Source organism: Ochotona princeps, chromosome 2 (assembly GCF_030435755.1).
Source record: "Ochotona princeps isolate mOchPri1 chromosome 2, mOchPri1.hap1, whole genome shotgun sequence".
Classification (NCBI taxonomy): Eukaryota; Metazoa; Chordata; class Mammalia; order Lagomorpha; family Ochotonidae; genus Ochotona; species Ochotona princeps.
Window position 1 is genome coordinate 5,702,330 of NC_080833.1, and position 13,952 is coordinate 5,716,281.

The following is a 13,952-nucleotide window of genomic DNA, read 5'->3' on the forward strand; positions in this document are numbered from 1 at the left end:
CAGTCTGGAATTATCTTTCATATATAGCCAATCCATTAAAACATTTTAAAACAAGCTCGCTTCAGAACCAGAAGTGGTTACCTCCTTCCAGCTGATTTAGGAACTTCTCCCTTCTCAAATGAAGGCGGTTAAGAATCACAGTGGCTGGGACAAGGTCAGAGTCCCAAATTCTTGTGAGGGCAGACTCCAAGCATGCCCCTCCCTTTTCCAGGGCCCACACCTGGAGCATCTTCTTACCATCTGTTTTATTGAAGTCAAGGGTGTGGGAGAACTTCAGCTTGGCTGTTGTCTTGGGAGGCTGCCTAAGAATTTACTGAACCTAGTTAGCAGGGTTAGTCATCAATAAGAAGAAAATAACTTAAAAGGAGATGTTTAGGCACTGTTGTTTTCTGACAAGGGAACACTTCAATTTCAATTCTGTTACTTTAAAGGTTAACTACTTAGAAGATGTACACAATATGAGCAATTTTACCACGCATCCTTGAAGAACTCGTTGTCTTCCTGTAAGGCGAAGTCTCACAAACAAAACTACTTCATAACTAAGAACACAGATGACTGATAACCTGAATCAATTCTGTGATTAAAAACTATTTTGATCAATAAACATAAACCTCAATGTACATTCTCTGTAACCATGTAAATATCCATCACTTTAATAGAACATATGTAGCAACCAAGTTGGCATAATTTCATAACATTGTGAGATTATACTCCAGACTATTTCAAAAAGCGATTAAATTATCCCAATTTTGTCTCTATCTTTGAGAGTACCATGGATCCTATTGAATTCCCAAAGTCAGGAGACTTGGTTCAGAATTTTGAACAATTTAGAGAGCCAAATAAGTTGGTTAAATGTACATTTAACTGAGCATGCTAACAAGTAGGCCGGATTTGATGGCAAAGGGAAGAAAATCTCTCAGGCTAGAAAGAGTGAAATGTATTCAAGCCTCTCCCCAGCAGAGGGAGGGTGAAGAGCTAGCCCCAGCCAGTCCTGCTAAATATACATATCAGTGGCTGGGAGCAAAGCTGCCGCTGACCACCTGCACCTGGGAGCTGAGGGAGTTTTCACTGACACAGAGACGTGCACATTCAATTCAAGCCCAAAATGAGAACAGGGCTACAGGACAGAGACACATATCCAAGGCAAACTGGTATCATTCCACTCACGGCCCCTTGAACCCAGAACTCAGGTGGAAAAGGCACCTTTCGACCTCTTGGAACTCGGGCAAACAGGGGTCCCTCTAACCTGGTACTAGGGAGAGGACACCAGCTCAACCGACTTACAGCCCCCTCGAATTTGGAACAGTTAGAAACCCATGGAACTTGGAACCCAGGCAAGTGGGTCCGTCCAGCTCGGAACTAGGGAGAGGAGTCAGTCCCTGACCCCTCAGGTTAGGCACTGGGACCCAGGGACATCAGCCTCGGAGACCCCAGGGGACAGAGCCGAATTACATGTCCGCCCAGACCATAATGTCAGCTATTGACTCCCAAACTATCCTCTGGAGACTTTCAGCCATTCTGCTTGCTCAGAAAATTAATCTGGAGAAACTTTCTTTCACTGTATTCAGATTAGAATTTAGGCGCGTCACTCATGGTTTCAATTTAATTCAGGTAAGGGGCCCTCTTACAAAGTTCTCACGGTTCAAGATTTTGCAGCCAATTTAACTATCCTAGCATTTGACTTTGAGCCGGCAGACACAAAGACATGCAACAGTTTAAAGACAGGACAGACCCACAGTCAACAAGGTAGGCCTACTGAAAGGAAAATCATCCAGAGGGAACACGCCCACTCCTCCTTAGGCAAAGAGGTGCAGGCCGTGGAGAGGCCTTCCTGCCCACTCACCAGGCACAAGTGCTTAACCCATTCAAAGCTTCCTGCCCCCACACTGGGCGCAAAAACAAAATTCAGCTGAAAAAGGCAACCGATCAGAATGAAAAAGGAAAAATAAGACAAAAATTAGCTGGCAAAGAAAAGTTGGGTGACACCACACACACCCTTAGTCTTGATGACCTGGGGATCCCGGACAAACCCCCAAACGTCGTGCCAGATTTTTAGCTTCCCAGAAAATCAGAGTCTCAAGTCGGTGCTAATGCATAAAGGTGGTTTATTCAGGTTAGCCTAGGTCTCCCAGCCACGTCCCCCTGCCAGGTGTCCTGCCGGCCTGGAGTTCATATAGCCCTGAGCCAAGCCACTAAGCCACTTGGGTTCTTCTGCAAGGCCTTAAGCTTAGCAGATCTCCTGCACTTTTGAGAATTCTTGCCCCATGATAACTTTTTTACTTATGCCCCTGCAAAATATTTAATTCTAAACTTACCTTTATAGGCCCAGAGGTCCTTCCGATTGTCCCTTGTGCTGTGCCCCATGTTAGGCGTCATATGCTCCAACCAGCAGAACCAGTAACATAGACAGGGTGAGGGTCTGGGGATGAAGCACAGATAGGAGACCAGTGAAGTCTCCCTTTATTACTCCTTTTATACTCTTTCCCCCAAGTGCTTTAGCCAGACAGTAGGATGCCAGTGAGTCCCATTAGTCCAGGTGGGCGTGTTGCTCAGGGTTGCTGAGCTGGCTGGGAGGGACGCGGCTGGCCTGTTCTTCACTGTTCACTCAGAATGCCCCAACGCCTCTGTTCACTCCTTTGTCTCCATGTTGATTTCCACTCCTTCCCTAGACATGACTTACACTCAGGTTGTCCATTGCCCATCAGTAAGTGTTTTAGAAGATTCTTTTTTCATATTTCACCCAAAGAAGTAATGTCAAAACAGAAGTTATGAGTAATTTTTTTTGAGAGGTAGAGAAACAGAGAGAGAGGTAGGTCCCACCCCCCAATCTTCACGCTGCCCTTCCCCCAAGTACCAGTAATAGCCAGGGTTGCATGCGTGGGTGGCAGGGAGCCCCGGATGTTAGCTGCCACCACATGCCTCCCAGGGAAGCTGCAGTCGTCAGAAGCAGGCGCTGGCCCCCTGCCCGGCCCTGGCCTGGTAGGAGCACCTGGGCAGTGAGCCGCAAGATGTCTTCATCTCTTTGAAGTAATATTTTCTTAAAAAGTGTTTTGTTTTAGGGAAAAAAAAAAAACAACTTTGAATTCTGACAGCATTCGCTCTCCTGCTGTGTCCTAGATGTTCCTTTATGAGCAGGTTCAGGGAGACGGGTCACTCTCCTCACTGCTTGAGGAATAGAATCTGTGCTGTTCTGGGGCACACAGGGAGCCCAGCCCAGCTCCGCGTGCCTGGGAAGGCTGTGGGGACGCAGTGCCCCCGCAGGCTGCCTCCTGCTCCCCCACGGTGTCCCTGGCCTTGAACCACTTGGCAGTGCAGCTTTAGAAGCTGCCCTGGATACCCCAAGAACAGCCTCAGGGGTCCCTTCCCTCCCTTCCTTTCCCCTTCAGTTGAGTGCCTAGGGGGAGGCCTGGGGGTATTTACTTGCAAACTGAAGGTAACAATGAAAATGTTGGGGGCCAGCATTGTGGCCCCGAAGGAAAGCTGCGCCTGTAATGCCGGCATCCCATGTGAGCACTGGTTCAAGTCCCAGCTACTGCACTTCCAGTCCAGTTCCCGGCTGTGGCCTGAGACAAGCGGTGCTGGACTGGTACTATGCAGAAGCAACACCCAGCCGAAGCTCCTACCTGCAGCCTGGCCATTTAGGCCATCTGGGGCGTGAGTGAGCCCCTGGTTGCATGGAGGATCTCTCTCTGTAACTGACTTTCAAATAAGTAGGTCTTTTGTTTATTTTTTTGTATTTATTTATTTATTTGAAAGAGTTAAGGGGGCAGGAGATAGCAGAGATCTTCTGTCTGCTGATTTACTTCCCAAATTCCCACGACCACGGGGGAGGAGACCAGGCCAAAGCCAGCAGCCAGGAGCTTCATTGGGGTCTCTCACATGGGTGCAGGAGCCCAGAGGCTTGGGCCATCTTCCACTGCTTTTCCCAGGCCACTAACAAGGAGCTGAATTGGAAGTGGAGCAACTAACCTGGGGTCCATGTGGGTAACCAGCCAGCACTGCAGGCCATGCCTTAATCTGTTAGGCCACAATGCTGGCTGGCCTCATACATTTTAAAATTAGTTAATTAACTAGAAGATGAGGGAATTTCACTCTAGTGCCCTAAAAGCCACACAGTATTGAGATGAATTCCTGCTATTGCTACTGACGTGAATGCTGGGATAGAAAAGGCAGGTGCCACTGTTCCAGGGCGAAAGCTCAGGGCAGTCGGAGTCGGTGGGGCACCCAAGCTCTTGAGCCAGGGAATCTGGAGAGAGGTTGTTTGCGAGCAGGACATGTGTTTTGGCCACATGTGTCCTTTTGCAAAGGCTGAGCCGTCTCCCCTGTCTTTGCACCTGGGCCCAGAGGGGCTGGGATGAACTGATGTTCAGCTTAAACATGTGCCTAGATCAAGAACTGAGAAGCTCCTGACCCCGGGCATGGGCGTGGGCGTGGCACAGCTGTTCCAGTTATCCCAGTCTTTGTCCACTTGTTTGGGGTTGAGACTGTGGAGTCTCAAGGGGCTGTAAACATGGAGAAAGACTGGACCGCGTGCGTGGCACGATTACACGGTCAGGCGCAGCTTAGACTTCACAGGGTGGGTGGGAGAACACAGGTGTCACCCTGTGGCTGTCTCCCACGTCTCCTCTCACGTCGCCTTTCTTCCTTGGCAGAGGTCCTACAGCAAAGAATTATTTGAAGAAGTCATTTCCAAGATGCGCAAGGCAGGGATCAAGTCCACGATCGCCATCGAGAAGTTTAAACTCCTTGCCGAGAAAGTGGAGGAAATAGTGGCCAAGAACGCACGCGCAGAAATCGACTACAGCGACGCCCCAGATGAATTCAGAGGCGAGGGCCCCCTTCTCCCTCTCCCCTGCCCTCCCTGCTCTGTGATGTGAACCCATTGCTTTCTGTGGGTTCAAGGCGTGCCAGAGCCGCTCTCAGCCCCACTCACCTGAGATGGCATTGACCTGGGTTTAGCTCTTAATTAAATGACTGGGAAGGCACTTCGAGGCACAACTCAGCCAGGAGTGTCCCACAGGGTCCTTCGGTCAGAGACCGCCCCTTTGTCCCTCCTCCCGGCAGCAGCCAACGGCAGGGCACCGTCCCATGGGCCCACTGCAGCAGGCACATGATAATTATGTGCCCGGTGCCTCCTGAACTTGGGGCCCGGCCCGGGCCGCCCCCTCGCTGTTGACAGAGCTGTATATTCTGTGTCTCATCCCGCTGTTGGTGTGTGTAAAGTGACACCCACCTGCTGTCTCCGCAGACCCTCTGATGGACACCCTGATGACGGACCCCGTGAGGCTGCCCTCGGGCACCATCATGGACCGCTCCATCATCTTGCGGCACCTGCTCAACTCGCCCACGGACCCCTTCAACCGGCAGCCGCTGACAGAGAGCATGCTGGAGCCAGGTAGCGGGGCGCAGGGGGCAGCTGAGCACTGACATCCTAGCTGCTGGGGAGGAGGGCAGCCACAGCCAGGCGCCAGGACAGCGGTCAGCAGAGAGCCTGGGTTCATTACCTCGCTGCGCTGAGGTGCCCAGCCGTCACACTGCTGGCTTCAGTGGAGTGTGCATGGGGCAAGACCCTGCAGGATCTGTGAAAACAGCAAGCAAAAGGGAAAATATCACACCAAAAGACGACCCAGTGTGTGACACTTTTTTTTTTTTAGATTTATTTATTAAAAGGCAGAGTAACAGAGAAACAGAATAACAGAGACCAAGTTCTTTGATCTCCTGGTTCACTGCCCAGGTGCCAGCGCTGGCCAGGATAAAGCCAGGAGTCCCTGCCAGATCTCCCACGCTGGTTCAGGGACCCGAGCACCAGAGCCATCCATCCTCCGATGCTTTCCCTGTTACATTAACAGATGTGTCACAGGTGGCTTTACCACCACGCCCTGTGGCTCCGCAGCCCTTGTAGGAGAGGCCCAGGTGCCCTGCCCTCGCCCACATGCGTTGCCAGGCAGTTCAGGCGCTGCTGTGGCGCCCCAGGCAAGGCAAGGGGCAGGTGGGGGCAGCGGGAGCTTTGCGTGGGGTGGGTCTCTCCCGCGGAGGCGTTGACCCACTCCCTCCCTCTCGCAGTGCCAGAACTGAAGGAGCAGATCCAAGCATGGATGCGGGAGAAGCAGAACAGCGACCACTGAGGTGGCCCCGCCCCCCTGCGGGAGCAGCCGAGGCGAGTGAGGACGCGGTGGCCCCGAGCAGCGGCCCACGCAGAGCACCGGTGCCCAAGTGGCGAAGGGCGGCGGTGGCCAACGACTGGCTCCTGTACATATATTTAAGCGACAGATGGACAGGCGAGCAGGGCGGCGCCCCCACCCACCAGGCGCAGGCGGCGCTGGGGCACCCTTCTCTCTCCTTTGAACCCCGTCTCTGGTGATTTGGTTGTGATTCAAGAACCCTGGCCACGTTGCTGCTAGCTTCCCCGCCCACCCAGCCCTTGTCACTCAGTCTGGGGTGGGTGTATTTCTTTGTTGTTGTTTTTTGGGGTCTTTTTTTTTTTTTCCCTTATTTTAAGAGAAGCAAAAAACACCCCAGCCCTGTCCGGCCCACCACGTGCACCTGTCCGAGAACTGTGCCTGCGACGAAGCACTCATCCTGGGATGGTATTTTTATATATCACATTCACATATTTGTTTTTTTAATTGGTGTTAGATAACATGATTAATAAAAAAAAGGCAAGATATTTTCAGAATTTGAATTTTTTTTTTCTTTTGGAATGTCCCCCTTGAATTTTTTTTCTCTTTTTTTTAAATGATGAACAAATGAAGAGACTCTGTCGCCCTGGTCCTTGAAGCAAGCCTAGTGTAGGAAGTGAGGGGCCTTGTGGCCACAGGCCTCCGGGGACTGGCAGTGTTGGCGGGGACAGGGGAGAGGGTTTTTGATGTCCCTGGCAGCCAGAAGCCGTAGGTGAACTCCTCTGCTGCTTGGCCTGGGACTCCAAGGCAGGGTTCCTGATGGAGTTTGGCCTTACCAAAGCGAAACAGGTGCCAGAATTGCGGGAGGAACACAGACACACACACACACACACACACACACGGCCACCGCACGTGTGCACACAAGCCGAACACTTTTTGTATTACTGCTCCCAGCTCAACATACTTGAATTCCTGAATTTCCTTTGCGGTATAAAAGGATTTGAAACCATAAAGTGTTCTGGAGAAATTAAGTCTACGAAAACATTTTTTTTCTTTTCCCCCCTTCCACAGACAGTGTCCTCTGTTGAGTCCCTAGTGACCACAATAAATGGTGAGACACCCAGAAGCGCGGCCTGTGTTTCTTCTTTTGGGGGAGGGAGTGGGGTCGAGGGAGCCCCGTGAGGGATTGTCACCGGGCAACCCCTGAGGGGTGAGGGGGTCACTGTTGTCTCACCCCCTTCCCGCTCTCCCCAGTCCCTTAGCATTACGGCCGGTCCTGGTCTCCCAGGTCAGTCTGTCCCCAATGGCTACCTTATCTCACAGGTCTTTCCTATGAGTCCAGCCCATTTCATTAGTCGTAGGCTCCCTGGTTTACAAGAGTGGCTGTAACGGTGAGCGCAGGTCATGGCCACTTCCACACACGGGGCAGCAGCTGGCCAGCCCTCATGGCACAGGGGCACTGTGGGAGCTAGATCGGGGTGCTGTGTGCTGAGAGCAGGCACACAGCAGCCAGAGCCCCCAACCCCTTCCTTGCCTGTGTGTCTGCTCCTGCACACTGGGGATGAATCACTTTTTCCTTTTAGAAAATACAACACGTTCCTCATAGCAAGGATTTGATCTACTATGAAGAAGAGAATGAGAATCACCCACATGGCAGGCATTGTAACGCAGTGGCATCAGCCACACTTAGGATACACACCTCCCGTGGCAAAGTCTCTCTCCAACCCCAGCTGTCCGCTTCTCTTCCACCTGCCTGCTGAAGGCCTCTGGGAGGGCAGCAGAGGATGGCTCAAGCACTGCTTTCCCTGCCAACCATGTGGGAGACCAGAGTGGGGGTCCTGGCTCCTCACTTCAGCCTGGCCTTGTACTAGCTGTTTGAGAACATTGGGAGATTGAATCAGTGTCTAGAAAGCTCTCACTGTTTAAATACATCATCTTGGGGGGCTGGTGCTGTGGCATAGTGGGCTAGGCCCATATGGACACTGGTTCGTTTTCCGGCTACTGCTTCTTAACCAGCTCCCGGCTTCGGGTCTGGGCAAGCAACAGAAGATGGCTCAAAACCCTGGGTCCCTGCATCCATTTGGGAGACCTGGAAGAAGCTCTTGACTCCTGGCTTTGGATCAGCTCAGCTCTGCTGTTGTGGCCATTTGGGGGGTGAACCAGCAGATGGCAGATCTTTTCTCTTTGTCCCTCCCTGGCCATTGCAGGCATTGGGGAGTAAGTCAGTATATGAAAGACCTCTCTCTCTCTCTCTCTCTCTCTCTCTCTCTCTCTCTCTCTCTCTCTCTCTCTGTAACAGCCTTTCAAGTAAAAACAAAATTAAAAAAATAAGATGGTCATCTCTGGTCTGGCCTTGTGGCATGGTAGGGAAAGCTGCTTCTTGGGTTTTTGCCTCTTTTCTTACTTTTGCATAAGGATTGAGTTTTTAGCTAGGTGGTTTTCTCAGTGTATTTCCTGCTTGTGCAAATAGCATTCAGAAGTTTTTTTCATGTTCAACTTTCTCTACCCCTTTTCATTTAACCTGAAGATATTCTTCTTTAAAGATGTATTTATTCAGATGAGAGGTGAGAGAGGGGGAGATAGGAAGGGGCGTGTGCGAGAGATCTCTGCTGGTTCACTCCTTAAATGGACACGACACTCGTGTCTGGGCAGGGGTTCCACCCACGGGGTGCAGGGAGCCCTGCACTGGGCTCATCCGGCACTGTCCCCCGGGGCATCAGCAGTGAGCTGGATGCCTGGCTGGGCCACAGCACTGGCCCTGACATGGGAGGCCCTTTTTCACTGGACCAATGTTCTTAAAGGCTGGTGGGCTTCCTGTGAAACTTGGAGTTGAAGAGACAAAAGCCACGGCCACAGTCCCTCCCAAACAAACTTCTCTATTTCAAGCCTGCTTTGAGCCTCTTAAATCTCCCCAAGGTCTTGACAAAGACGTTCGCAGCCGTGTTCTTGGCCCTGACTCCACATACCTTCCCGTCAGCCCTGTGTCTGAGTCCTGCCCAGATCGTTTCTTCATTGTTGACTCATCAGCCAGCTCTTCTCACATTCTTCCAGAAGCAGCCACGTGGTCCTCACGTGACTGTGCCCCCTTCCTCCAGATGCCTCCAAGGCTTCCCCCACCATCACCTCAAGGCACTTGTATCTGCTACTCAGTCCACCTGCTGGATGCGTCGCCACAAGAGGCTCATCGAGCAGGATGGAAAGCCTGCTCCCCTCAGCCGACCACCAGATGCAGTGGTTTGACTTACAGCTGAGGTGAAGCCCAGGACCTCGCTCCATCCGGCGGAGGACAAGGCTCAGGCACGAACCAAGAAGAGCATCTTCAGCCAAGAGCAGCAAAGCTGCTGGGTGAGGCTTCTGTAGCAGGACAAAGACCTGAAGGAGAGTGACCTGGGGGCTTATGCCCCTTGGAAAGGTTGTCCAGGGACGTTGAAGAAAAGTACTCCTTGTGTGGTGGGCTTGTTCTGCCTTCCCACCTCCCCTCCCACGGGTGGTGGCTGCTACAAGCAAGGGACCAAGTTCTATCTCGAGGTTTATGGGGTCACCAACAGGTCACCTGGCCTTCTGCGTGGCTTTGGCATGGAGCCTGCTTCTCTCCTGATAGGTCACCAGCATTCTTTCTGTCTCTTTCATGACCACACTGGCTTTCCACTCCCAGACAGGTTGAGAAAATGGTTCACGTTACTGGAGAGTGAGCAAGGCAGCTTTGTTCTGTGGCCATTTTGTCATTCCCGTTCTGGTCCCTTTGTGTTGGAAACAGAACCATAGCTCGGTTGTCATCTGCGTCTATCCGCTGCATGTTCCTGTAATAAAATCCCTGAGGCAAGCTAACTTTAGAAACAAAGAGGTCGTGCTTAGCAGGTGCAGGAGCACAGCTTGGCACAGGGAATCAGAGAGAGCTGGGGGCAGGCCCAGGCTCGTCCCAGGGGGCAGGTGAAGACACTCACCATCACGTGACATGGCCTGGCTTCAGCCCCCAACTTCCTGCTGATTTGCACCCTGGGGAGCAGTGGTTGTAGCTGTTTGGGGAGACAGGAGCTTTTTGTCCCTTGCCCCTTCAAGCCTGGAGAAACACTTGGAACCCTCTTGCTGAACTCACCAGGGGCTGGTGAGACATCCCAGCTCCCTTCAAGGGCGCTGCCCACATGGCCCTGAGGCACTGCCCATCTTCTGCTTAAAGATCCCACTTCCTTGGGGTACTGCACACTGAGGGCCCATGCCACCAATGTGTGGGACAATACCCATTAAACCCATTGCACTGGGGGTTCAAACCCACACGTGATTAGAGGGCCTTAAGATTTCTCAAATTCGGTCCTTGACTGGAACATTCTGTACCTGGAGCTCAAAATGCAAGTGTCAGGGCCTGGCGCAATAACCTAGTGGCTAAATCCTCACTTTGCATATTCCAGGATTCCCTTGGGCACTGGTCTGTTTCCCAGCTGCTCCACTTCCCATGCAGCTACCTGCTTATGGCTTGGGGAAAGCAATAGACGACGGCCCAAGGCCTTGGTATCATGCACCTGTGTGGGAGACCCAGAGGAGGTTCCTGGCTCCTGGCCTCCCCAGACCCCTCCTTGGGAACATTTCCAATGGCCTACTATTTAAAAAGTCATAATTTGAGGGATATTTGGGGGTTTCCTCCTACCTCTTACTCCAGATGTGACAGCTCCTGATGCTTGGGCTCCTGTCACTGAGGAACTCAGTTCCAGCGTGCACAGGAATCTGGGAGAGCCCACGGTGGCCGCAGGCTCCCTGGGCACAGCCTCCACTGCAGCCCCCAGGCCACAGCTGGCACTCCCAGCTTGGGACACACAGCAGGATCTCGGTCTTCTTGTTGGGTCCAGTTAGCTGCGTCCCCTATGAAGGCCCGGTGCTGAGCCCTCGTCGGCCTGCCTTGGGGAGCTTCCTGGGATCATTACACATCTCAGAAGCCACCGCCAGCCCTCCCTCCTCTGCCCCGTGAGGCCCCAGTGTCACAGGGAAAGGTCATGGCCTGTGGTGTCACCTACTGATTTTTTTTGCCCAGAAATTTCAGATTCAGTTCAACTCAGATGTTGCATACTTCTAATTGTGTCACACGCCTTTCACTGCCAACCTAGTAAACTCTAATCCACTTGTTAGAAACAAATGATTATTCAGGGGCTGGCATTGTGGCATAGCAGGTACCACCACCACTTGTGATGCCAGCATCCTGTATGGGCGCCGGTTTGAGTCAGCTACTCCATTTCTGATCCAGTTCCCTGCTCACGTGCCTGGGAAAGCAGTAGAAGAGAGCCCAAGCCTTTAGGCTGCGTGCCATCCACATGGGAAACCCAGAAGGAGCTCCTGGCTCCTGGCTTCAGCCTGGCCTAGCGTTGGATACTGTGGCCATCTGGGGAGTGAACCAGAAGTTGGAAGATACCTCTCTCTCTCTCTCTCACTTTCAAATAAACAAACAAATCTTTAAAAATAAAATAATTATTCATTTTAAATTATCTGAAAGATAGAGTGTCAGGAAGAGAGAGATCTTTCATATATTGGTTCACTCCCCAGCTAGCCAGGGCTGGCCCAGGTCAGGCCAAAGCCACGGTGATGGAGGAACTCAAGTACTTGGACTACGATCGTTTGCTCTCCCAGAGACATTGGCAGGAAGCTGGAGCAGAAGTGGAGGAACCAGGTCTCGAACTAGTGCTGGTGTGGGATGTGGGCATTGCAAGTAGTTCAACCCATTTTCGCACAACCCCTCTGCCACCACTCCTCCATGTCTTGCTGGCGCATCGTACTCATACACGTAGAGAGATGAGCCAGTACCTGAAGGCAGAGCTTTGTAACACAAAGGCCTCTGGCCTGTCCTCCTCCAGTTCCCATTGCCCTTAAGACCCCGAGAGTAGCCACTGTCCTAACAAGAGCAACTTAAAAATACATATATTGAGGGGCCTGCACTGCGGCACAGTGTGCTAAACCTCTGCCCCCCTAATGCTGGCATTCTATATTGGAACTATGCTTGAGTCCTGGCTTCTCTGTCTCCAATCCAGCCCCTATTAATGTACTGGGAAAGCAGCATAAGATGAGCCAAGTGCTTGAATTCCTGTTCCCCCAGTGGGAGACCAGATGGAAAGATCTCTGTTTCCATCACTCTGCCTTTCAGATCAGAGCGTCAGAGAGGGGCAGAGACAAAGAGCTTGCCGTCCCATGCACTGGCCCATTCCCCAGATGGGCGGCCGTAACTGAGGCTGGGCCGGGCCAAAGGCTGCAGCCAGGAACGCCCTCACTGCTGTGTGAGTGGTAGGAGTCATGGTGGTTGGGCCAGGAGCTGCTGCCTTCCAGGTGCAGCAGCAGGAAGCTGGATCAGAAGCCGAGAGCTGGAACTTGCAGGGGAGCTTGGAGATGGGCTCCCAGGGTCAGTGCCAGCTCCAGGAGCCGGCTCCTGCACTGGGCAGTTGTGTTGACTGTATTTCCAGCTCTTCACCTTCTTGTATGCCTCCCTTTTTGTTTGGTTTCTCTTGTCTTTTTCTTTCTTCAGTTGTTTGTTTTTAGGCGCTCAGGAGCCTTTACTCAGTAACCGCTGCCGACTGTCCCATTCCACCACACGTGGAAGAGGGGACAGCCTCTCTTGTTTCCTTTCTGAAATACATGGGGGGACTTCAAAAAGTCCCTAGACGGGCCCGGCGTGGTGGCCTAGCGGCTAAACTCCTTGTCTCAAATGTGCCAGGATCCCTTATGGGCACCGGTTCATATCCTGGCAGCCCCACTTCCCATCCAGCTCCCTGCTTGTGGCCTGGGAAAGCAGTCGAAGACGGCCCAAAGCCTTGGGACCCTGCACCCACATGTGGGAGACCCGGAAGAAGTTCCTGACTCCTGGCTTTGGATCGGCTCAGCTCCAGCCGTTGTGGCCACTTGGGGAGTGAATCATCAGACGGAAGATCTTCCTCTCTGTCTCTCCTCCTCTCTGTATATCTGCTTTTCCAATAAAAATAAATGAATCTTTTTTTTAAAGTCCCTGGATGGATGAAAGAAACATATTTGGGGGCAAGAAAGTATTGTAATCTACGCATAGATTTGATCATCATGCACATTTTCTGTGAAATTCTTGGAGCCCCACACCATCTTCTAATAAGTGTATTTCAAGGTATAGATCATGCCACAGTACTAGGCTCACTGTGGCCTTCCAGTTTTGACATCAGTATCTGGGTACTCATTTCTGTCTCTTCCAGTCTTTTCTCTGTCTTTACTATTTTAACATTTTCTCCAGCACCTGCACAGTCGTAAAATTATCTATTTACAATTAGTTTCTAATTTTATTGCCTCTTTTCTTGGATCTTCCTGCCGCTGGCTCCCTCCCCAGATGGCCACAACAGGTGTGGACTGAGCCAGACCCCAGCTTGGAGCCAGGCTGGGAAAACCCAGCGTCCCACATGGGGGGCCGGAACCCATCGCTGGAGCCATCCCCTGCTGCCTCTCGGCTTGTGCAGGGAGTCAGAGTCCAGCTGGGCCCAGACCAGAGGTCCCAGGATATGGGGTGCAGTGTGCCGGGTAGTCCACCGGCTAGCTTAGCCGCTAGGTCAGGCCCTGGCCCAGCACCTCTGACGGCACTTGCTCTGTTGTCAAGAAATTTGTGCTGTGTTCCTCCTGCTGTGTAAGCTGCTCGGTGTGTTATGTCGGATTCCCGGTGGCTTGCTCCTTGCCGCCTGTGCCTGGGGTGCCTCCGACGGAATGGCATTGTGTGGACAGTAACTCCGAGGTTCAGGCCCTGGCTTGTGTGCTCCTGGTGTGTGCACACGCAGGTTCGCGTCACTCCTCCACTCTGTAAGGACCAGGGTATTACCACCACCAAGAACAGTGCCTAAGAAAGCGGAG

General features: G+C 52.2%; 1 protein-coding gene across 1 annotated transcript in view; it reads left to right on the top strand.

The window, feature by feature from the left end:
* Positions 1-6,173, top strand: part of UBE4B (ubiquitination factor E4B) — a 114,047-nt gene extending 107,874 nt beyond the window's left edge. The window contains exons 26-28 of the mRNA XM_058675021.1: positions 4,653-4,827; positions 5,249-5,395; positions 6,064-6,173. Of these exons, the coding sequence (XP_058531004.1) occupies positions 4,653-4,827; positions 5,249-5,395; positions 6,064-6,125 (384 nt within the window). The 3' untranslated portion in view covers positions 6,126-6,173. The remainder of the gene's footprint in view (positions 1-4,652; positions 4,828-5,248; positions 5,396-6,063) is intronic.
* The last annotated feature ends 7,779 nt before the right edge of the window (positions 6,174-13,952 follow it).